Genomic DNA, 26,168 nt, shown 5'->3' with positions numbered 1-26,168 from the left:
AACTGAACTAGATTCTAAGCCCTATTCAGACCTATCAAAAGTTAAGTAAAGGATATCACTATATTGAAAGCCACAATGATAAATATCATCAATGATTATCAAAAACATTCAGAGAAAATCTTTGAATTTTGCAACTAAAAATCTTTCTGTTTACTACCTTGATGTAATCACTAGAGCTATAAATGACAAGAACCATGTATTGGTCCCCTCCCTAAAGACTTCATTGTCACTTGAGAAACACCAGTGAGGATTTGTTTGGAGTATAACTAGCCTTACAAAAAGACATAGAAGTGATGAGTCCCTATTAGAGAAGATTACTGAATTGTCACCTTTTCTATGAATATTTCTCTGGACTCTCTTGTCTCCTGTTCTATTTACACAGAAAATTTCTTCTCTGTCTTTTACAGTAGTCTTTGTGATTTATGATAGTATAATTGTCTCAGTATCCTCCACTAGTGTGTGGCAGTACTCAAGGACAGAGGCCATAATTATTAAAATTTTTATTTCCAGAGACTCACATGTTCTTTATGCAATGTAGATACTTAGTAATGGCTTGTTGAGCTATAATTATTGAAGATCACAGATATGTCCATTGAATTCCAAGCAGTGTTTAGCATATTCATTTGTTTCATTGATACTTAAAGCTGTGTGAGAGAATATTGCCAATCAAATTTTATACATAAACTAAGAATCAGAGATATTAACTAACTTGCCATAAACAATAATTCTAGTGTGTGATATAGCAAGATTTAAATCTAAATATAGCTGGTTCCAAAACCATTTTCTTATTTATTTGCTAGAAGGAAGGGAAGGAGAGACAGAGGGAGGAAAAAGAGTGAAAAAGAATGAAAGGGGTGTCTCCCCAGAAAGGGACAGGTGTCTTTTGAATCTCCCTATGGAGGACACTGAGCAAAAGCAGTTTAATATTTTTAAAAAATGTGGATTTTCTTATTTTTAAATATTTTTTCTTCAGAATATTTAACTAGGTTTCACTCTTACACATATACTATTTCTTATAAAAGTACTTCCTAGACATATAATCCTTTTTTGTGTGTTAATTCCACTATCTAAATTCCAAAAACTCTTAAATTATTATTGGTTGTTTTTATTCAACTATAGGAGCAACCACAATTTTGCTTGTTATCCAGATATGCATGTAACTGAAAAACCTAGAGTTGTTATGTATGTGTTTGCTTTTAATTTATGAAAGGAGCATTGTGAATAATTCTTGTATTGTTTCTTACTGTATTTTCTCAATCCTGGGAATTTTCATCTGGTCCACTGCTGCATAACAACCCACAGTAAACAAACATCATATTTCCTTCACCCAACTAGGTTGCTTCAACTTCCTACTATCACAAAGAGCATGTACAACATACACAAAACACTCATAAGGGGTCATTCTATAAACCTTTACAGATTTCTCTGAGATATGTACCCAGAAGTACATATGAGTCTGAGAAATATACCAGAATGCTTTCCAAACATTTACATCTTCACTAATAATTCAAAAAGAGTTCTAATTTCCCTCCTTACTAACATCAGCATTATTTTCTTGTTTCTTGTCACCCTTATCAACATATATTAGATATTCATTTTTTAATTACTATTTCTTCATTACTAATACATTTGAATATTTTTCATATACCTAGAAGCCATTTGGGCTTCCCTTTACATAAATTACCAATTAATACTTTGCAAATTTTATAATAGTTTTACTATCCATTTATTGTTAGTTTACAGACTTTTTTGTATATTCTATAAAAATTTAGATATTAAATATTGCCAATATTTTTTAAGGATTTCGTATCCATACTTTAAGCTTGTTTGTGGTTTGCTTAATTCTGATTTAATAAAATTCACTCATTTTTACCTATGGAATGTGTTTTGAGGGTTTACCTAAAAAGTCTTATTCTTGGATCAAAATGATAATTTTCTATATTTTTTATGTTAGTCCTCTTTCTCCTCCCCTCTTTCTCAATATATTTGTAGACATACACACATATATCTATATACACAAATGTATGTATATACCCACACAATTATAACAATCAGCAAACTTAGTACAGAAAGGTCATTCATCTATTAACAAAACAAGGATGTCCCTTATCATCACTGCTATTTAAACTGAGTGTCTTTCTCAAAGTAAAATAAAAGAAGAAAATAAAGATTGAAAGGAATGAGTTAAAGCTATAATAGCTATTACTTCAGATTTCTTAGTTGCTTGAATTAAAGGGTACAGAAAAGGGAAAGATCAAAGAGATTTGTGTTATGCTAGATATCATTAAAGTATTAGAATATGCTAATTGGAATAGAAGAACAACAGGTATTCATCACTCCAAGACATGTTTTCTAAAGGCTTTCTTTTTTAGGCAAATATCCATTTGTTCTGCCAGTTAAAAGCATTCACTAGCTTACAATGCAAGAATATATAGCAAAGAGACATTGATCAAATAGTTCCTAGATGGTAGCTGTTGGCAAATTCAAAATCTAAATATTTGAAGTACTCACAATTTCCTTATTCAAATAGCATGGTTTCCCAATTTTTCAGCAACTCTAATCCTCAACAATGGACTGCTACCTTTGGTATTTCTACAACATCTCCTCTACTGAAAGTAAGAGTAAGAACTATTTTACTCCATAGTAACTATAAAACCGCAACTCATGAAAATGATATTGCAGCAGTGCAACTTGAAAGAGCTATCACCTTTACCAGAAATATACATAGAGTTTGTCTCCCAGAGGCTACCCAAAACATTATACCTGGTTCTACTGCCTATGTAACAGGATGGGGATCGATAACTTATGGCGGTAAGTGTTTCAGGAAAAATAATACAATTGAACAACAAAATCTCTTGTCATTTGCTATTATGTAACTTTTTAAAGTTAGGGAAATGTTGAGTACAGATTCTCCCAACAGAACCATTGTGTATTCTAGTCATTTTAACTCTGGCTAGCTTAGTTTCCTCAGTAAAGCATAGAAAAGCTATACCCATAGGAATTATGCAGAATTCTCAAACATAGTGGTAAGGAAATGTAAAAGAAAGTGATAAAGAAACATTAGTTCTTAAATAATCCAGAGAGTCTGTGGAACTCCAATGGCTTTTCTATAACAAAATAAAAGGACTGGAATAGATATTGTCTAAAGACTTTAATAACCCTTAAAGTATCAACTGCCCTTTAAGGTAAAGGGATGATATGAATTATGCTACATGGTAAGAAATTCCATGTATGCATGAATATTGCTCATACATGCATCAACAGTTTTTCCCTAGGCTTTTACCCAGTTGTAGATTGTATCGCCAAGATATAATAAAAAGTCAGTCATCCCAGAAAATATTTCAATGTGTTCTTTTAGCACAAAGTAATTTGGACCAACAGGTAAAATTTGTCCAGTAATGGAAAAATATAACTAAGCTATTCTGAGGGAGCATTGGTATATAGTGGATTACTTCTTTAGGCTTAAGACCACACGGATTTCTCTTTTGATGTTAGATTAGAGGTTACTCACTTTTCATGTAATTTTCCAAAGTCCATCAGTGGATAATTTAAGTGCAATCAATTTTAAGATAGTAAATTTATTTGTTTTCTAAATGACTAAGGGACACTCAATCACAAAACTAATGCAAAAAGAAAGAAAAGAAAAATTTATCTGGCTAAAGGGGTTATCCTTCCCTATGAAAACCTTTGCTGGAAAGAAACTCCTATATATGAGCTTAGATGCCGTTCTTGCTAAACAGGGAATAATGTTTCGAGTGCATTTGTTCTTTCTCTAAATAATAAGAGAAGAGTAATGACTCTTAGTAATAAGAGTTATTAATTTTTTATACTTTATTTATTAATTAGTAATAAGAGTTATTAATTTATATACCCAATGAGTCATTTTATTTCTTCTTTTCTACTAAATAGGCAGCACAGTCACAGATCTACGACAAGGACAAGTCACAATAATAAATAGCAATGTATGTAATGCATCAACTAATTACAATGGCGCTGTCTTATCTGGAATGCTGTGTGCTGGAGTACCTGCAGGTGGAGTGGATGCATGCCAGGTAAGTTCAAGACAATCTTATCAACCATCATCCAAAAAGCTTATAAGTATTCACTAGCATGCCATTCTGCTATGGGCATAAAGGTAACAGTTGTAATATACATCCCTGTCTAAAAATTTATTTAATTTTAGGGATAAAATTATCTTATGAAATTTATTTATCATAAAATATTAACTTTTAATTTTTAACTACTATGAAAAGTTAAGTAAAACACTGTTGTTCACAGGGAGGCTGAGACAGGAGGACTGAAAGTTCAAGGCAAGCCTCAGCAATTTAGCAAGGCCCTAAGTAACTTACTGAAACCCTGTCTCAAAATAAAAAAACAAAAAGAGCTGGGTATGTAGCTCAGTAGTAAAGTGCTCCTGGGTTAAATTTCCAGTACTAAACAACAACAACAAAAAAAGCCAACACTGTTACACAGTATGGTGAATACAGTTAATAACAGAGGATTATACTCTTCAAACTTGCTAAGAGGGTAATTCCAGATGTTCTCACCAGATAAAAATGTTAGGTATTTGAGGTAATTAAGATGATACCAAAGCTTGATATAATTATTTCACATTATATTCATAAGTCATAGCATAATTTTCTACCCCATAAGTGAATATAATTATTGTCAATTTAAAGGTCCATAGAGAACAAATTAAAATTTAAAATATGAATAATGCTTGAAGCTAAAAAAATTATACAAAATTCTAATCATTTGAGTCACAAGAATTCTCACAATTGTGTGGTGGCACAAGTATAAAAGAACTAACTATTTGGAAATAGACTGTAATTTTTTAACCAAATATGTAAAAGCAAACAATAAATGTTAAATTCTCATCTTAAAATAATTAGAATAAAATTTTAATCAAATTAATTAAACTTAATTTATGTGATTATATCTTATAATACATTTTATTCCTCTGTGTGAAATTCAATTCCATGTAGTCACAGAAATAATTAGTGTCAGAAAATAAATATTCTTTAAAATATTCTATTTTATTGAAGAATCTGCTGTTGTTTTCCAGGATGAGCCACATAGACAAAGATAAGTTTTAACCTTTACATAAAATGTTTCATATTTATCACTTTCTAGCATTCACAGTCTTAAAAAAGTAAATAAGAAATAGTACTTAAGTTTATGCAAAGACCCCAATCCATAAGTGCTTTTCTCAAAATGAAACGTTTTGATCAACTACAAGTTGTGTACAGATGGACAAGATTTCTCAGTTTTCAAGATGTCACTAATTACCCACACAGTCCTTTATTACCTTTAAGTGGAGATGTCTCTGTTGTAGGGAACATTTCTTGATCAACTTCCTCTTTCTCTTTACTGCTAGCCCTATAACAAAAATTTCTCAAGTTTCATGATAGCTTTCCAAATAACACACCTCCCCACTGACAATCCCAGAGCATTGTTTCAAACTCACTTAGGGACATATGTGAGATTGAAAAGAGTATTACTCAGGCTTCATTTAGTCTTACTGCCCCCCCACCTTTTTTTAATTGCTTTTATTTTTTAAATACATGACAGTAGAATGCATCACAATTCTATTACACATATAGATCACAATTTTTCATATCTCTGTATACACACAAATTATGTTCACACCAATTCATATCCTTATGCATGTACTTTGGATAATGATGTCTATGACATTCCACCATCATTGCTAACCCCCTGCCCCCTCCCTAACCCTCACACCCCTCTACCCTATCTAGAGTTCGTCTATTCCTCCCATGCTCCCTCTCTCCCTACCCCACTATGATCAGTCACCTTATATCAGAGAAAACATTCACCTTTTGTTTTTTGGGGATTGGCTAACTTCACTTAGCATTATCTTCTGCAACTGCATCCATTTACTTGCAAATGCCATGATTTTATTCTCTTTTATTGCTGAGTAAAATTCCCTTGTGTATATATGCCACATTTTTTTTTATTCTTTCATCTACTGAAGGGCACCTAGGTTGGTTCCACAGTTTAGCTATTGTGAATTGTGCTGCTATAAACATTGATGTGGCTGTGTCCCTGTAGTATGCTGATTTTAAGTCTTTGGGGTATAGACAAAGGAGAGGGATAGCTGGGTCAAATGGTGGTTCCATTCTAAGTTTTCCAAGGAATCTCCATACTACTTTCCATATTGGCTGCACCAATTTGCAGTCCCACCAGCAATGTATGAGTGTGCCTTTTCCCCTAACTTCCCACCAAAACTTATTGTTGTTTGTCTTCAAAATGGCTGCCATTCTAACTGGAGTGAGATAGTATCTTAGAGTGGTTTTGATTTGAATTTCTCTAATTGCTAGAGATGATGAACATTTTTTCATATATTTGTTCATTGATTAAATATCCTCTTCTGAGAAGTGTCTGTTCATGTCCTTGGCCCATTTATTCATTGGGTTATTTGGGGGGTTTTGGTGTTTAGCTTTTTGAGTTCTTTATATACCCTAGAGATTAGTGCTCTATCTGATGTGTGAGGGGTTAAAATTTGCTCCCAAGATGTAGTCTCTCTATTCACCTCACAGATTATTCCTTTTGCTGAGAAGAAACATTTTAATTTGAGTCCATCCCATTTATTGATTCTTGGTTTTAATTCTTGCACAGGAGTCTTATTAAGGAAGTTGGGGCCTAATCCCACATGATGAAGATTAGGGCCTACTTTTTCTTCTATTAGAAGGAGAATCTCTGGTTGAATTCCTAGGTCTTTGATCCACTTTGAGTTGTGTTTTGTGCATGGTGAGAGATAGGGGTTTAATTTCATTTTGTTGTATATGGATTTCCAGTTTTCCCAGCACCAGTGGTTGAAGAGGCTATCTTTTCTCCAATGCATATTCTTGGCACCTTTGTCTAATACATGCTAATTATAGTTTTGTGGGTTAGTCTCTGTGTCCTCTATTCTGTACCATTGTTCTACCACTCTCTTTGGTGCCAATATCATGTTTTTTGTTACTATTCCTCTGAAGTATAGTTTAAGGTCTGGTTTAGTGATGTCATCTGATTCACTCTTCCTGCTAAGGATTGCTTTAGCTATTCTAAGTCTTTTATTTTTCCAGATGAATTTCATGATTACTTTTTCTATTTCTATGAGGAATGCCATTGGGATTTTGTTTGGAATTGCATTAAATCTGTATAGTTCTTTTGGAAGTATGGTCATTTTGATAATATTAATTCTGCCTATCCAAGAGCAAGGTAGATCTTTCCATATTCTAAGGTCTTCTTTGATTTCTTTCTTTAGGGTTCTGTAGTTTTCATTGTTTAGATCTTTCACCTCTTTTGTTAAGTTGATTCCCAAGTATTTTATTTTATTTCTTGAAGCTATTGTAAATGGGATAGTGTCGCGACCCCCTTGCCCGCAAGGAAGACGCAACAACAGGAATCTTCTTTCAGCCGTTTATTCAGGTCCTTGATATTTCTTCTTCTTCCTCTCGGATGCCTCTCCCAGCCTTAATAAAGCATCTCAAGCCCCAATGCGAAGCTGCCACGTGGAGCTTTCTCATAGGGTGTTAAAAAACCATGCGCCAACTCTCCCAAATAAGGAGTTGTTTGTTACAGACCACAGCGGAGCCAGCGCCATCTTGTAATGGCGACCACAGTCCGCAGAAACGGCTCACCACAGTTCCCCCTTTTGTTTTCCAAAAACAATACAGGCGAGAGTAGAGGTCCTATCCCACTGTGCAGAAGTGGCTGCATAGTATGGCTCAGCCCCAAGGAGGGCCCTTCCCCAGATCTGAGGCCATATCAGCCGACGCCTTTTTTCGTGGGACGGGGCGTGGACGCGTCTAACCCGCATGCAATAGGACATGCTCTCCTTGAGGTCCACTTCAAGGATCACTCAAGTGCAGTGCCTTGCCTCGCATCCTGTATCGTGATGATGGTGGACGAAGGGGGATGGCTGAGGCTGAACTGTGGCTGTATAGAAATACGACGACAAACAAGTTGGCAACACCCTAAAAGAAAGGCACGGGTCTTAAGGCAATAGAAAAGCACTAGTGTGGAAACCCATCTGCGTGCAATGGCAGTAAAGCCGGCAGAGTGCAAGGGCTTTCCAACACTAAGAGAATAACAAAGAAAGACATGTCGATCCCAGTGCAATGTTCATAAAACTTGGGGTGCAACGACCATGTCAAAGATTTACTGTTTAATCTGCGCAAGCCAGACTTGAGATGAGATGCCATTTTCTAAAGCTGCAAGAGCTTGTATGATCATAGCTTTATCTGGACCAATTTCCGGCCAAATATTCGCCAATGATACGGGAGGCATTCCTGGAATCATTAAATCATGAACCGGCATCGGCATTGGCCAAGCCCGTGCCGCTGCCCACCACTGCATTGGTGTCGTCCATGTCATCGGCACCAGCACCAGAGCCAGAGCACTCAGCAGAATGAAGATCCTCATCACGGGGTTGCTGTGGTATTTCTTGTTGCTGAGTAGCTGGCGTCAAGACTCTTCTTGTCAGGCGTTCAGGGACCCACAATGGTTCCGTGCGATCCTGGGAAAAAACACATACAGATCCTCGTGCCCATGTCAGCACGGGGTCGGGGCCGTTCCATTGGCCCGTAAGAACATCTTTCCACTTAACATAGCCAATCACAGAGGGCTGAGGGGACACATGTCTATCGGCCGCAGAGCGACCGTGAATATCCAAATTCAAAAAATTAATGGTAAAGAGAGCTAAGGACAGGCGTTCTTTAGGAGTATGTTCAGCTCCTATTCCCCCCTTTTGTTTTTGTAAAGTTTCCTTTAAGGTGCGATGAGCACGCTCAACAGTAGGCTGCCGCATAGTGGCAAGCACACATAATTGGAAAGGTTTATCACTCTGGAGCCTGCATAAAGTAGCATGTTGTATAGCTTCTTCTACTGTCATAAGGGCCGCTCTAGCCTCTTTAGTGAGGCTACGAGGGGAAGTAAGATCTGGATCACCCCTAAGAGTAGCATACAAAGGCTGTAGCATAACATTAGAAATATGTAAATATCCTCGTATCCAATTAATATCTCCCAGCAGTTTTTGATAATCATTTAGAGTTTGGAGATCCTGAGTTCGTATGGTGATTTTTTGTGGTCGTAATTTGCCATACCCAATTGTTGCTCCCAAATACTTAATAGAATCCCCTGTTTGAACCTTTTCAGGTGCAATATGCAGTCCATATTGAGCTAACAACTTCACTAGGTCTTTATAGGCCTCATGAATTGTCTGCTCTAATTTAGCAGCCAATAATACATCATCCATATAATGAATGATCTTGATGGAGGAATACTTTTGTCTGAGAGGTGCGAGTGTCTTCCCCACATACATCTGACACATCGTGGGACTATTAGCCATTCCCTGCGGCAACACTACCCCTTTTGCAATCCGAAGGACAGCAGCTGCAAGACCTGCATTAGTTAAAGGTCCTCCAATCTCTCTACACACCTTCATCCATGCTTCTATGCCTTTGTTCTTATAAGGAGCGATTGCTGCTTTACATTCCTTGGTGCATTGCTCAAAGACCAATTGCTTAACAAGGGGCATGGCTCTATCAGGATCCCCAAAAATCTTTCCAGCGGCATCCACCATCCTTGCTACAAAGTCTGAAAAGGGTTCTGTAGGGCCTTGTATAATCTTGGTCAAATTACCAGATACCTCTCCTCTGTTTGGAAGTGACTTCCATGCCCGAATGCAAATGTTATTAATTTGATCATATACCTCAAGAGGGAATCCTGTCTGTTGATTAGCAAATCTACCTTGCCCCAAAAGCATGTCCTTATCCCAATGAGGATGTCCCGCCGCATGGTTTTGGGCGGCCTGTTCTATTGCGCCCTCTAACACAAATGTTCTCCAGTCCAAATATTTACCTGGGGAAACACAAGCCCGAACAAGGCTAGCCCAATCAGAGGGAGTCATACAGTATCTAGACAGACTCTCCACCTGAGTTAGTGTGAAGGCGGCATCCACCCCATAAGTGCGCACAGACTCCGCCAGGGTCTTCACAATTTTAAAATCTAAAGGCTCATGGAATCTTCCCCTATTATCGCCCTGAAAAACTGGATAAACAAGACCCATCTCAGCGTGAACAGCCTTCCATGTTTGAGCATGGAAAGCTCTCCCCGAAACACCCCCACCATACGGCGGTGGATCCGGAGGATCACATTTCTTGAGCCCCTGCTTATCTTTGCTCCCTTCTCCTACAGCTAAACTCCCTAGCTGGCGAGACAGCCTCCCAAGCTCCTCCTCCTCATTCTCCTCTTCCTCTGACCCACTTTCACATGGAGGTGTGCGCAGCGCACTGAGATCTGGATACAATCGCCTCTTCCCCTGTTTCACGCTCCGCACACTTCCATCCTCCCGAGATACCTCACTTCCTGCCGTCTCTGATTTCTCCTCATGTAATTGTTCTAGAACTTCCTGTCCTTTAGTAAGTGCGTCATGACATCTGTCCTCTGTGAGGCAACTACAGACTATTCTCCAAAGGGGTATCACCCCGCCCTCTAATATGCCCTGCTCAGAAGCAAAGTCAAGATCTTTGCCTAATTTATCCCAACTAGGTATGGTAAGGCTGCCCGAAAATGCAAACCACGGTGCAGCAATATCTATCTTCTGTAAAAATCTCTGTAAAGTACAATGCTTCACTTCCAGGCCCTTGGAACGTAACAGGCCATCTAGGGCCAGGAGAAGCGGACTTGAAGATGCGGCACCCATGACACAACAACAAAAGAAACACAGAAAACAAAAGACACAGACGACAAAAGAAACACAGAAAACAAAAGTGAAAGTACACATTGCAGCTGCAATAAAATATGAGGCTCTCTCTTTCTTTGTAGAGGAGCTGACCCCGCTTTGGTCGAGGATCCCACTTACTGGGACTATCCCCGCTTTGGTCGCGGGTCCCACTTACCTGGGACTATCCGGTGCACCACCCCTGACGTCTGAAAGTTCTGGTTCCCGGGTTTCGGCACCACTTGTCACGACCCCCTTGCCTGCAAGGAAGACGCAACAACAGGAATCTTCTTTCAGCCGTTTATTCAGGTCCTTGATATTTCTTCTTCTTCCTCTCGGATGCCTCTCCCAGCCTTAATAAAGCATCTCAAGCCCCAATGCGAAGCTGCCACGTGGAGCTTTCTCATAGGGTGTTAAAAAACCATGCGCCAACTCTCCCAAATAAGGAGTTGTTTGTTACAGACCACAGCGGAGCCAGCGCCATCTTGTAATGGCGACCACAGTCCGCAGAAACGGCTCACCACAGGATAGTTTAATTCATTTCCCTCTCAGAGGATTTGTCACTCATATACAGAAATGCCTTTGATTTATGGGTGTTGATTTTATAACCTGCTACTTTGCTGAATTCATTTACAAGTTCTAGAAGTTTTCTGGTGGAGCTTTTTAGGTCTTCTAGGTATAGAATCATATCATCAGCAAATAGGTTTTGCTATTTTAAGTTCTTCTTTTCCTATATGTATCCCTTTAATTTCTTTGGTCTGTCTAATTACTCTGGCCAGTGTTTCAAGGACTATGTTAAATAGAAGTGGTGAAAGAGGGCATCCCTGCCTTGTTTCAGTTGCTGCCACTTTTATTCTGTGTACATAAATTCTGCTCTTTCTTTGAGCCCAGTTCAAGTCATAATTGTTATGAAAATTTCCCCATGTGTTATACTCCAGGCCTCAATAATTTTCAGCTGAAATACTATAATGCATAGAGTCTGCCTCAAAAAGTCATAGCACTTTACATAGGAGTTTATGAGATCCTTTTTGTTTCTTTCATTATTTAATTAATTCATGCAATCTTTAATTCAAAGACACTGAATGTATTACTTTCCATGCACCATTCACTGTGCTAGTAATGCTTCCCTGCACTCAGTCTAGAAGAAAGGACACAAGCTAAAATATCTGTGAACAGTGAAGCTGGCTACCTATAAGAAGAATTGCATGTCCCTTTTAGTTTGGCATTTGCTTGTCCACTATTTTTTAAATATATATATTTATTTTTTTAGTTATAGTTGCCAATACCTTTATTTTATTTATTTATTTTTATGTGGTGCTGAGGATTGAACCCAGGGCCTCACACGTACTAGGCGAGCGCTCTACTGCTGAGCCACAACTCCAGCCCCTGCTTGTCCACTCTTTTTTTTTTTTATTTTATTGTTGGTTGTTCAAAACATTACATAGTTCTTAATATACCATATTTCACAGATTGATTCAAGTGGGTTATGAACTCCCATTTTTACCCCGTATACAGATTGCTGCGTCACATCAGTTACATTTCCATTGATTTACAAATTGCCTTTCTAGTGACTGATGTATTCTGCTGTCTATCCCATTCTCCACTATCCCCCCTCCCCTCCCCTCCCCTCCCCTTCTCTCTCTCCACCCCCTCTACTATAAATCGTTTCTTCCACTTATATAATTTTTCTCCTACCCCTCCTTTCCTCTTATATGTAATTGTGTATAACCCTGAGGCTCACCTTCCAATTCCATGCAATTTCCCTTCTCTCTCCCTTACCCTCCCGCCTATCATCCCTGTTTAATGTTAATCTTCTTCTCAAGCTCTTCGTCTCTACCCTGACCTTGGTTACTCCCCTTATATCAAAGAAGACATTTGGCATTTGTTTTTTAAGGATTGGCTAGCTTCGCTTAGCATAATCTGCTCTAATGCCATCCATTTCCCTCCAAATTCTATGATTTTGTCATTTCTTAATGCAGAGTAATACTCCATTGTGTATAAATGCCACATTTTTTAATCCATTCATCTATTGAAGGGCTTCTAGGTTGGTTCCACAATCTTGCTATCGTGAATTGTGCTGCTATGAACATCGATGTAGCAGTGTCCCTGTAGCATGCTCTTGTTAGGTCTTTAGGGAATAGACCGAGAAGGGGAATAGCTGGGTCAAATGGTGGTTCCATTCCCAGCTTTCCAAGAAATCTCCATACTGCTTTCCAAATTGGCTGCACCAATTTGCAGTCCCACCAACAATGAACAAGTGTACCCATTTCCCCACATCCTCGCCAGCACTTGTTGTTGTTGGACTTCATAATGGCTGCCAATCTTACTGGAGTGAGATGGTATCTTAGGGTGGTTTTGATTTGCATTTCTCTGACTGCTAGCGATGTTGAGCATTTTTTCATGTACTTGTTAATTGATTGTATGTCCTCCTCTGAGAAGTGTCTGTTCAGGTCCTTGGCCCATTTGTTGATTGGGTTATTTGTTATCTTATTATCTAATTTTTTTAGTTCTTTGTATACTCTGGATATTAGGGCTCTATCTGAAGTGTGTGGAGTAAAGATTTGTTCCCAGGATGTAGGCTCCCTGTTTATCTCTCTTATTGTTTCTTTTGTTGAGAGAAAACTTTTGAGTTTGAGTAAGTCCCATTTGTTGATTCTAGTTGTTAACTCTTGTGCTATGGGTGTCCTATTGAGGAATTTGGAGCCCGACACCACAGTATGTAGATCATAGCCGACTTTTTCTTCTATCAGACGCCGCGTCTCTGATTTAATATCGAGCTCCTTGATCCATTTTGAGTTAACTTTTGTGCATGGCGAGAGAAAGGGATTCAGTTTCATTTTGATGCAAATGGATTTCCAGTTTTCCCAGCACCATTTGTTGAAGATGCTATCCTTCCTCCATTGCATGCTTTTAGCCCCTTTATCAAATATAAGATAGTTGTAGTTTTGTGGATTGGTTACTGTGTCTTCTATTCTGTACCATTGGTCCACTCGCCTGTTTTGGTACCAGTACCATGCTGTTTTTGTTACTATTGCTCTGTAGTATAGTTTGAAGTCTGGTATCGCTATACCGCCTGATTCACACTTCCTCCTTAGCATTGTTTTTGCTATTCTGGGTCTTTTATTATTCCATATGAATTTCCTGATTGTTTTATCTATTTCAACAAGAAATGCTATTGGGATTTTGATTGGGATAGCATTGAACTTATAGAGAACTTTTGGTAATATCGCCATTTTGATGATGTTAGTTCTGCCTATCCATGAACAGGGTATATTTTTCCATCTTCTAATGTCTTCTTCTATATCTCTCTTTAGGGTTCTGTAGTTTTCATTGTATAGGTCTTTCACCTCTTTTGTTAGGTTGATTCCCAAGTATTTTATTTTTTGGGGGGATATTGTGAATGGAGTAGTTGTCCTCATTTCCGTTTCAGAGGATTTGTCGCTGATATACAGGAATGCATTTGATTTATGCGTGTTGATTTTATATCCTGCCACTTTGCTGAATTCATTTATTAACTCTAATAGTTTCTTCGTAGACCCTTCTGGGTCTGTTAGGTATAGAATCATATCGTCTGCAAATAGTGATAATTTAAGTTCTTTTCCTATTTTTATGCCTTTAATTTCTTTCGTCTGTCTAATTGCTCTGGCCAGTGTTTCGAGGACTATGTTGAACAGAAGTGGTGAGAGAGGGCATCCCTGTCTTGTACCAGATCTTAGAGGGAATGCCTTCAATTTTTCTCCATTCAGAATGATGCTGGCCTGTAGCTTATCATAGATTGCTTTAACAATGTTGAGGTATGATCCTGTTATCCCTAATTTTTCTAGAGTTTTGAACATAAAGGGATGCTGTACTTTGTTGAATGCTTTTTCTGCATCTATCGAGATGATCATATGGTTCTTATTTTTAAGTCTATTGATGTGGTGAATAACATTTATTGATTTCCGTATATTGAACCAGCCTTGCATCCCAGGGATGAATCCTACTTGATCATGGTGTATAATTTTTTTGATATGATTTTGAATCCGATTCGCCAGAATTTTATTGAGGATTTTTGCATCTAGGTTCATTAGAGATATTGGTCTGTAGTTTTCTTTCTTTGAAGTGTCTCTGTCTGGTTTAGGTATCAGGGTGAGGTTGGCCTCATAGAATGTCTTTGGAAGTTCTCCCTCTTTTTCTATTTCCTGAAATAGCTTGAAAAGTATTGGTGTTAGTTCCTCTTTAAAGGTTTTGTAAAACTCTGCTGTATACCCGTCCGGTCCTGGGCTTTTCTTAGTTGGTAGTCTTTTGATGGTTTCTTCTATTTCCTCTATTGTTATTGGTCTGTTTAGGCTGTCTATATCTTCCTGACTCAATCTGGGCAGATCATATGACTTAAGAAATTTATCGATGCCTTCACTATCTTCTATTTTATTGGAGTATAAGGATTCAAAGTAATTTCTGATTATCTTCTGTATTTCTGAAGTGTCTGTTGTGATATTGCCTTTTTCATCCCGTATGCTAGTAATTTGGGTTCTCTCTCTTCTTCTCTTCGTTAGCATGGCTAAGGGTCTGTCGATTTTATTTATTTTTTTCAAAGAACCAACTTTTGGTTTTGTCAATTTTTTCAATTGTTTCTTTTGTTTCGATTTCATTAATTTCAGCTCTGATTTTAATTATTCCTTGCCTTCTACTTCTTTTGCTATTGTTTTGCTCTTCTTTTTCTAGGATTTTGAGATGATATATGAGATCGTTTATTTGTTGGTTTTTTCTTTTTTTAAGGAATGCGCTCCAAGCAATGAATTTTCCTCTTAAAACTGCTTTCAATGTGTCCCATAGATTCCGATATGTTGTATCTATGATTTCATTTAACTCTAAGAAGTTTTTAATTTCCTCCTTAATGTCTTCTATAACCCATTGATCATTCAGTAACCTATTGTTCATTCTCCAAGTGATGCATGATTTTTCCTTCCTTCTTTTATCGTTGATTTTCAGTTTCATTCCATTATGATCAGATAAGATGCATGGTATTATTTCTACTCCTTTATATTGTCTAAGAGTTGCCCTGTGACATAATATATGATCTATTTTTGTGAAGGATCCATGTGCTGCTGAGAAAAAAGTGTAACTACTTGATGTTGGGTGGTATATTCTGTATATGTCAATTAAGTCTAGGTTGTTAATTGTGTTGTTGAGTTCTATAGTTTCCTTATTTAACTTTTGTTTGGAAGATCTGTCCAGTGGTGAGAGAGGTGTGTTGAAGTCTCCCATGATTATTGTATGGTGGTCTATTAGACTCTTGTACTTGAGAAGAGTTTGCTTGATGAACGTAGCTGCACCATTGTTTGGGGCATATATATTTATGATTGTTATGTCTTGTTGGTGTATGGTTCCCTTGAGCAGTATGCAGTGTCCCTCTTTATCCTTTTTGATTAACTTTGGCTTGAAATCTCTTTTGTTTGATATGAGTATGGACACTCCTGCTTGTTTCCGCAGTCCATATGAGTGGAATGATTTTTCCCAGCCTTTCACCTTCAGTCTATGTATATCTTTTCCTATCAAATGTGTCTCCTGTAGGCAACATATTGTTGGATCTTGTTTTGTGATCCATTCGACTAGCCTGTGTCTCTTAATTGGTGAGTTTAAGCCATTAACATTTAGGGTTATTATTGAGATATGGTTTGTTCCTCCAGTCATATTTGTTTATTTATGTTACTAAACCTGATTAGTTTTCCTCTTTGATTACTTTCCCCCCTTTACTGTCCTACCTCCCACTGATGGTTTTCAATGTTATTTTCAGTTTCCTCTTCCTGTAATGTTTTGCCAAGGATTTTTTGAAGAGATGGTTTTCTAGCTGCGAATTCTTTTAACTTTTCTTTATCGTGAAAGGTTTTAATTTCATCTTCCATCCTGAAGCTTAATTTCGCCGGATACATGATTTTTGGTTGGAACCCATTTTCTTTCAGTGTTTGAAAAATGTTATTCCAGGATCTTCTAGCTTTCAGAGTCTGTGTTGAGAGATCAGCTGTTATCCTGATTGGTTTGCCCCTAAATGTAATCTGCTTTCTTTCTCTTGTAGCTTTTAAAATTCTCTCCTTATTCTGTATGTTGGGCATCTTCATTATAATGTGTCTAGGTGTGGATCTCTTATGATTTTGCACTTTCAGCGTCCTGTAGGCTTCTAGGATATGGGATTCTGTTTCATTCTTCAAGTCTGGGAAGTTTTCTCGTATTATTTCATTGAATAGATTGTTTATTCCTTTGGTTTGGAGCTCTGTGCCTTCCTGTATCCCAATGACTCTTAAGTTTGGTCTTTTAATGTTATCCCATAATTCTTGAATGTTCTGTTCATGGTTTCTTAGCAGTCTTGCTGAGCTGTCTATGTTCTTTTCAAGTTGAAATACTTTGTCTTCATTGTCTGATGTTCTATCTTCTAAGTGATCTATTCTGCTGGTAGTATTGTCAATTGAGGTTTTAAGTTGGTTTATTGCTTCCTGCATTTCTAGGATTTCTATTTGTTTGTTTTTTATTACTTCTAACTCCCTGTGAAATTGATCTTTTACTTCCTGGATTTGTTTCTGTAGTTCCTTGTCAATGTGATCTTTCATTGTCTGATTTTGCTGTCTCATGTCTTCTTTGAGACTCCAGATCATCTGAAGCATGTATACCCTGAACTCTTTATCTGACATTCCATCTGTTGCAGCTATTACCTCTTCTAAAGTTGAGTTGACCTGCATTGCTTGTGGTCCTTTCTTTCCTTGTCTTTTCATAATGCTTGCGTTTCTTTCTGCTTGGTGAAACTGTTGTGTTTTTGAAATTTTCCCCCTATTTATTTATATGGCTCTTGTATAGTTGGGGTATCTCTCTTGTAGGGCGGGTAGTGGCTGTGCTCCTCCTCTAATTAGAGTGATCTATCTACCACGCTGGTTGGTCGTAGGTCTGCCCACCCTGCGGGCACGGGTGGCTGCTCTACTCTGCCCCCACTCCAATTGTGGTGACGTTCCTACCACGTCCTCGGATCGTTGGTCCTGATCCGGATGTGGGCGGCAGCTCTGCTCCACCCCTACTCCAATTGGTGTGACGTGTCTACCACGCTGGTCGGCCTCTAAGCCTGTTCCGCCGGTGGGTCTCAGATCTGCCTACCTTGCGGGCTTGGGCGGCAGTTCTGCTCAGCCCCCACTCCCAGTGGGGGTACCTAACTGCCTCTCCAACGGGTCGCTGGGCCTTTTCCGGACACTGGCGGTGGCTCTGTTCAACCCCCACTCCAACCAGTGTGACGTGACTGCTACTTGTCCACCACACTGGCAGGCTGCCGAGCCTGTCCTGCCAGTGGGACGCAGGTCTGCTTACCTTGCAGGATCAGACGGCGGCTCTTCACGGCCTCCACTCCAAGTGGGGTGACTTGGCTACCCTGCCGTCGGGTCGCTGGTCCTGTTCCAGGCGTGGGCGGCTACTCTCCTCGGCCCCAGCTGCAGTTGGGGTGTCGTGATACCACACCGGCGGGTCCCTTAGCCTGCTCTGGGCGCAGGTGGCAGCTCCACTCTGCCCCCCAGGCCCCCGCAGCACCCAGCAGGACCCGGACCAAGAAGCAGTCCCTGTAGGATCCCCAACCCTGAGTCAGAGCAGCTTCGGAAGCCAGGAGCCGGCCTCTCCGGTCCCCGCCATGTTCTGCTAGGAGCAGGCTCCACAGAGCAACCGCCGCGGGTTCTCCAACTCCAGGCCAAAGCAGCCCCGGGAGCCCAAGCCTGGCAGCACCAGACTCTCCCTGCTCGGTGCACGCTCCGCTGGGAGCAGAGTCAAAGACGCAGTTCCCGCGGGCTCCCCAGCCCCGGGCCAAAACTGTTCCGGGAGTCAGAGTCCCGCTGCCCCTTGTCGCAAGTTTCACTTGTAGCTGGCCTCAGCTCGCGGTCCGCGCAGGTTCCCCAGCCCTGGGCTCAAGCAGCTACGGGAGCCAGAACCCAGCCTCTCCGATCCCTGCTACACTCTGCTAGGAGCAGGCTCCACAGAAGTACCCCAGCCTCAGGCCCCAGTAGCCCCGGAAGCCCGAGCCTGGCCGTTCCAACCTCTCCCAGCTCAGTGTACGCTCCTCCAGGGGCAGGGTCAAAGACGCAGTCCCCGCGGGCTCCCTAGCCCCGGGCCAAAACTGTTCCGGGAGTCCGAGCCACGCCATCCCTCAGCGCACAATCCACTTGTAACTGGCCTCAGCCCTGAGTCCCCGAAGGATTCCCCGCCCTGGGCCAAAGCAACCCGGGGAACTAGAATCTGGCTGCTCAAAGTCTGGCGCCCGCCTTGCCAGGGGTGAGCCCCGAAGAGTATTCTCCTCAGGTTCTCCAGTCCTGAGCCTGAGCGCTCTGTCTGCGAGACGCAGGCAAATACCAGCCTGGAATCACCTGTTCCGTAGTTATAAGCTGAGATCAGCAGAAAACAGGGATGATTGCATCAGCTCTCCAAGATGGCAGCTGCTGTCCTCCTCCGTGTTCCGACCGGTGTCGGGAATCGAACTGGACCGGTTCTCTCCTCTGTTTCAAAGCCGGAACTCAGCACTCAGCACGGCCAGTGCGCCGCTGGCAAGAGCCTCCAGAATCCGCTTCGCTGTAAACCCGCTCTGGTACCTCGCCGCTAACTAACTAGCGCGCGCCCCAGACTCCATCCGCGGGGCGGTCCGCCGACCAGGTACTGCTACCCTCCGTGTGGAGAAATCGCCCGCGACCAAGCCCCTGCAGCCGAATCCCGCGCTCTGGAAATCTGTCCTCTAGATTCTGGAGCACCTCAATTTCACTGGAAATTCCCACCAAGGTAGCCTTCAGCCGTTTCACCTCGTCTTTCTCCCGCACAGTGACGCGGCGCACTGGGGTGCTGCTCTCCCATCGCCGCCATCTTCCTATCTTGCTTGTCCACTCTTAAAAAAAGAGTTATTATTAGTTGCTCAAAACATTACAATGATCTTGACATATCATACATTTGATTCAAATGGGGTACATAATCTTATTTTTCCACGTGTACAGATTGCAGGATCACATTGATTATACAGCCACGTTTATACATAGGGACATACTAGTGTCTATTGTATTGTGCTGCCCTTCTTATCCCCTGTCCCCTCCCCTCCCCTCCCATCACCTCTTTCTACCTAATCTACTGTGACACGTTTCTCTCTCTTTTATCTTCCCCCTCACACCATCTTATATGTAATTTTGCATAACCATGAGAGTCTCCTACCATCTTCCATGCAATTCCCTTTCTCTCTCCCATTCCCACGCACCTCTCATCCCTATTTAATGGTAATCTTCTTCTCATGCTCTTCCTCCCTGCTCTGTTTTGAGTTGCCCCCCCTTATATCAAAGAAGACATTCTGAATTTGTTTTTTAGGGATTAGCTGGCTTCGCGTAGCATAATCTGCTCTAATGCCATCCATTTCCCTGCAAATGCCATGATTTTGTTATTTTTTAGTGCTGAGTAATATTCCATTGTGTATAAATGCCACATTTTTTTATCCATTCATCTATTAAAGGGCATCTGTGTTGATTCCACAGTCTAGCTATTGTGAATTGTGCTTCTATGAACATTGATGTAGCTGTGTCCCTGTTGTATGCTCTTTTTAGGCCTTTTGGGTATAGTCTGAGAAGGGGAATAGCTGGGTCAAATGATGGTTCTATTCCCAGCTTTCCAAGGAATCTCCATACTGCTTTCCAAATTGGCTGAACCAATTTGCAGTCCCACCAGCAATGTACAAGTGTACCCTTTTCCCCACATCCTTGCCAGAACTTGTTATTGTTTGACTTCATAATGGCTGTGATTCTTACTGGAGTGAGATGGTATCTTAGAGTGGTTTTAATTTGCATTTCTCTGATTTCTAGAGATGGTGAGCATTTTTTCATGTATTTGTTGATTGATTGTATATCCTCCTCTGAGAAGTGTCTGTTCAGATCCTTGGCCCATTTGTTGATTGGATTATTTGTTTTCTTGTTTAATTTTTTGAGTTCTTTGTATACTCTGGAGATTAGAGCTCTATCTGAAGTGTGAGGGGTAAATATTTGTTCCCAGGATGTAGGCTCCCTATTTACCTCTCTTATTGTTTCTCTTGCTGAGAAAAAACTTTTTAGTTTGAATATGTCCCAATTTTTAATTCTTGATTTTAACTCTTGTGCTATAGTTTCCTATTAAGGAATTTGGAGCCCGACCCCACGAGATGGAGATTAGGGCCAACTTTTTCTTCTATTAGACGCAGAGTTTCTGGTTTGATTCCTAGCTCCTTGATCCATTTTGAGTTAACTTGTGTGCAAGGTGAGAAAGAGGGCTTCAACTTCATTTTGTTGCATATGGATTTCCAGTTCTCCCAACACCATTTGTTGAAGATGCTATCCTTTCTCCATTGTATGCTTTTGGCACCTTTGTCTAATATAAGGTAGTTGTAATTTTGTGGATTGTTCTGTGTCCTCTATTCTGTACCATTGGTCTACCTTCCTGTTTTGGTACCAGTACCATGCTGTTTTTGTTACTATTGCTCTGTAGTATAGTTTAAAATCTGGTATCGCTATACTGCCAGTTTCACTCTTCCTGTTTAGAATTGCTTTTGCTATTCTGGGTCTTTTATTTTTCCAGATGAATTTCATGATTGCTTTTTCTATTTCTGTGAGGAATGCCATTGGGATTTTGATTGGCATTGCATTAAACCTATAGAGTACTTTTGGTAATATCACCATTTTAATGATATTAGTTCTGCCTATCCATGAAAAAGGTATATCTTTCCATCTTCTAAGGTCTTCTTCTATTTCTCTCTTTAGGGTTCTGTAGTTTTCATTGTATAGTTTTTTCACCTCTTTTGTTAGGTTGATTCCCAAGTATTTTTTTTTTTTGAGGATATTGTGAATGGGGTGGTTGTTCTCATTACCATTTCAGAGGATTTGTCACTGATATACAGGAATGCCTTTGATTTATGCATGTTGATTTTATATCCTGCCACTTTGCTGAATTCATTTACTAGCTCTAGAAGATTCTTGGTAGAACCTTTTGGGTCTCCTAGGTATAGGATCATGTCATCCGCAAATAGTGTGCTTGTCCACTCTTGATAAGGCAATATACAGAAAACTTTATCATTTTATATGAATATGCAAAAATGAAAACCTCTATTTTGTGTAATATGAACTAATAGAAAGAATGGTAGGAAGGAAGGACAGATAGCTGCAAAAATGCAGTAATAGGAAATACTGGGAATTGGTTAACCAGAGAATGCATACATCATCCAAAAGAGGGAGGTACTAACCAGCACCATGCAGTATTTGCCACACAAGTTGGTGATTCACACACTGACCCTTCTACCCATCCAGACCAGTAATTCAACAGGTATGGAAGAGCCAACTACTCAGAGAAGTCAAGTGAATAGCTATTTTTTCTAGATTCATACTTGGTAATAATGACTGATTTTTATTAGTACTGACTACATGTCAGGCTATACTTGAAGTGCTTTATGTTTTAAACGCAAAATTATTTACTGATAAGAAAATTGATTGGTACAGAGTGTTGTTAAATAATTACTAAAGTTCACATAGCTGGTAAGTAGACAATTCAAACACAGGTTACCTAGCTCCAGAGCCTACAGAATTAATCCTATATGTAAGATGTGATAAATTTTTCTCCCAAACCAGATTATTGCATAAATATTTGCTAGTTGATTGGTTATTATAATTGACTAGTAAATATCTCTTAAGGAGTGTTTATCTATTGCCATTCAAATTTCTTTTCAATTATTCACCAAAAGAATATGATAATATACTATGCATCACATCATACAGAGTGCTATGGATAGTTAAATAAATGAGACTTCTACAAACTCTTTAATTTAACAAATATTGCCTTAGAATTTTATGGGCTGTAACCTTAGGTTGCCTCAGTGTCCAGAATAGGTTTGCTCTCTAATTTGTGGAAAACACATTAGAGCTGGGAAAATAGACACTGCTAAGTATCATAAATGCAATGAGTGTTACAGAGAGGTACAACTACTATAAGGGAGCTGACCAGTGGGAATAAATTCAAACAGGCACACAAATGAGCTTTTCTAAAATAACGCAGAAACAGTGACAAGATATATACACAGTGAGAAACTAATTATGCTCAAAGCTGAAAGTGGGGAGAGTCAGGAGGAAAGGAGCAAGTCAGAGTAGTATTACTGGAGGATGTTAGCCTGACATGAGTAGGAAACAACCAAGCACTACCTGAGGGAGGTCTGGAAAATGTGCTTATCATGTTCTTTTCAGACTTGTTAAAGGGATAATTTATATACTTAAAGGATTTCAGTAATTTTTTGTATGACTTGGAACATTTCAAAAGTAAATAGACTTTATTTATATAAGAGATATTACTTCCTCTACTGCATAGAAATAAACTCAAGTTTTAGGGTTTTTCTTACTTAAGTAATTAATCATTTTGTTTCCTACAGGGGGATTCTGGTGGCCCACTGGTACAAGAAGACTCACGGCGGCTTTGGTTCCTTGTGGGGATAGTGAGCTGGGGATATCAATGTGGTCTGCCAGACAAACCAGGAGTTTACACTCAAGTGACAGCCTACCGTGACTGGATTAAAGAACAAACTGGAGTCTAGTGCAATAAATGCATCTCTGTTGCAAAGTCTAAATGCAGGTGTGCCTGTCTAAAATTCCAAAACTTTACTTTTCATCTGAAAAAGAAACTACAAGTGTCCTATTTTAATATCCTGTTGCATAAATATGATTTAACAAACACTATTTAATCTTTCTTTATTACTATGAATTTTATATTTTTCCCAGAAAACTATATGGATGTTGCATAGTACTATGACTGTGTACAAAAGAAACACTGAATGATTAGAGTTAACAGTTTTATTATAGTTGTTATAAGTGCTAGGAGTGAGAAAAACAGGTAACTAAGATTGTATACTAAAGGAACGTGGAAAAGTCTGAAGGGTCAGAAGGTGTCCTCTGAGGAAGTCTCATTGAAACTGACAAGTGAGAAATATGTAAAAAAAATGCAAAGAAAGAAGTGGCAGAATATTATTCAAGATAGAAAGAACATTGTGAGCCAAGAAAATAGTATTTATCTAAAATTTATGGTTATCAATATTTTATAGGATGTATGAGCACTACAATTTTAAATGTGAAGGCCTATAGTAATCTTAATTATGCTGTAAGATCATGCTGCCACAGCAAATCTGTAATGACCAAAAGATTTATAAATAGTTTTGATAATGACTTTTATTAAAATATCTTCTACCTAAAAGGGAAACTATATTTCCTATAGAGAAACTGATGAAATGCACCTACACAATATTTCAGGCACCTTCACAACTCCATAATGCTTCTTTAACAACTTAGCAATAGTAACTTTAAGAACTAGAGATTCGATTGTCAGGAAGGATTTCCCACTACAACTTCCCACCACTGACAGTTATATTTGAGAGCAAAAGGATGTTCAATAGCCAAATTTAAGAAAGAAAAAGAAAGTTAAATAGAAAAATGGGGGGAAAGTTGGTTTACAAAGAGAAAGTTTAAATAACTTAGTAACAATGAAACTATCTTGGAAAGAAAAGGTCTTTCTCCCTCTCTGTCTGTCTTTGTCCATGTCTGCCTCTCTCTCTCCCTCTCCCTCCCCCTCTCTCTCTCTCTCTCTCTCTCTCACACACACACACACACACACACACACACATACACACACACACACAGACACACACACAAAATCACCACCACCACCAAGACCAGAGTATAAATTAAATAAAATGTATTAAAATTTAATGACACAGCAATCTACATAATCTGAATCATAAATGTTACTGAGTTTTTTATAGGCTCCTAGTGCAGCTGAAGCTTGTTTATGTATGATCATCCAAGCGTCAGAGCATTCTCCTAGAATTAACTATCTATATCTGAGAATCAGACCAATTCTAGGAATTGTAATGAAACTTTTTTGCATTTCTTGATATAATATTGCGATGAGACCTACATTAAAGCAATTTGCTTTTAAAGAAAAGGAATTGAAATGTAACCAACTCTTGGTGAAATGTACAAACAAATCTTTCTTTGGTATACTTTATTTCAAATAAACTCTTTTACAATCTTTTATTGCCTAATTATTTATGGAATTTATGATTACTGAAAGACAATTCAAAACTATTTAATTGTTCCTCCAATGAGAAAACTGCAAACCAGACTACAAAGGCTTAGCACTTTCTGCCGCTTTATAATCAAGCTCTGTAACTGAGGTAAGTGCCAAGCCTGACACTTCCTGGCTGCACCCTGTGAGGACAACATTAAACTGGCAATTCAGAGCAAGCTTCAAGGGGAGGGTGTCTTTGTGCATGGGCGTGTTTCTGTGTGTGTGTATGTGCACGTGCCCTCACATAATCAAAGACATGTTTACATCTACAAATTTAAAGCTATTTAAAAGTATTCACTTAGAAAAAAATAGAGCAAATTCAATTATTTATTGAAAATAATTAGAAAAGTCATTAGCAAATATATATATATATATATACATGTATATGTACATATGTGTATATATGTTTACATATATGTATAATTATGAGGGATATTTGAAAACCAGAGAAACACTATTTAAAAAGCCTCTTTCTTTTTTAATGTACTGATGAGGTTCTACTTTCCTCACACCTAAGTGACTTCAAGTAGTCAATTTTGAATATTTGTGGAAAAATGGTAGCTCAAATTTTTTTCAGCCCTTAAAAAATCATTTCTGAAAACTCACAAAAACTTTCTAGGAGAAAGACTTACTAATACCAAGAACAATCCATTCATCATACAGAAAATACAGATATTAACCAATTTTTTAAATGGCAAATAAAGTGAATATTTGATATTTAAACTGGGGTTAAAATAATGAACAGAACTAATGAAAAAAGAGCTATCCAAGAAAGCTTAGAGCAAACAATTGACTATGTATTGTACTAAATGGAAGTTTTGTTTTGTTTTGTTTTAGTGTTGAGTGGCTTTTACTTTAAGGACTATATTAAAATTACAGTTAAAAAATAATACCTACAATATTTGCTGAACATTCAAGAGAATAAAGAAAACAATTGAAAGTTGAGGCAGGAGAACATTTCATCATTTTCACATAGGAAATAAATGACTTTACTTTTATCATTAAACAACGAGCAATACTAATACTGAGTATCATGGTGTCTTAATGGCATGCAATAATAGAATGAAAGAGCTGAAGAAAACTCTGCACTATTTTCTAAGTGGAGGTCTTAATTACAGTGTATAAATTATTCATTTAAGAAATGTTTTGAGCTCTACTATGTTCTAGGCTCTCTATTAGGCCACAAGGAAACAAAAATAAGACATATTTCTTGCCCTTAAGACACTCAAAGAACAGTGATGTTGATAAATATATTATGCAATGTATAACATAATGAAAAAAGTGATAAAGAGTTCTACATTTATTTCAGGATATAAAAGATGGAGGAAGATCCTAAAAGTCT

General features: G+C 38.8%; 1 protein-coding gene across 1 annotated transcript in view; it reads left to right on the top strand.

The window, feature by feature from the left end:
• The window catches only part of LOC308654663 (transmembrane protease serine 11D-like), a gene marked incomplete at both ends in the record, with an annotated part of 98,035 nt that extends 74,735 nt beyond the window's left edge, over positions 1-23,300 (top strand). Inside the window, 3 exons of the mRNA XM_081304345.1 lie at positions 2,552-2,815; positions 3,914-4,052; positions 23,139-23,300. Coding sequence (XP_081160471.1) covers positions 2,552-2,815; positions 3,914-4,052; positions 23,139-23,300 — 565 coding nt within the window. The remainder of the gene's footprint in view (positions 1-2,551; positions 2,816-3,913; positions 4,053-23,138) is intronic.
• Positions 23,301-26,168: the final 2,868 nt, after the last annotated feature.

Source organism: Spermophilus citellus (genome assembly GCF_964194105.1).
Source record: "Spermophilus citellus genome assembly, chromosome: 8".
In the NCBI taxonomy this organism is placed as follows: Eukaryota; Metazoa; Chordata; class Mammalia; order Rodentia; family Sciuridae; genus Spermophilus; species Spermophilus citellus.
This window is presented reverse-complemented; position numbering and strand designations above follow the sequence as displayed.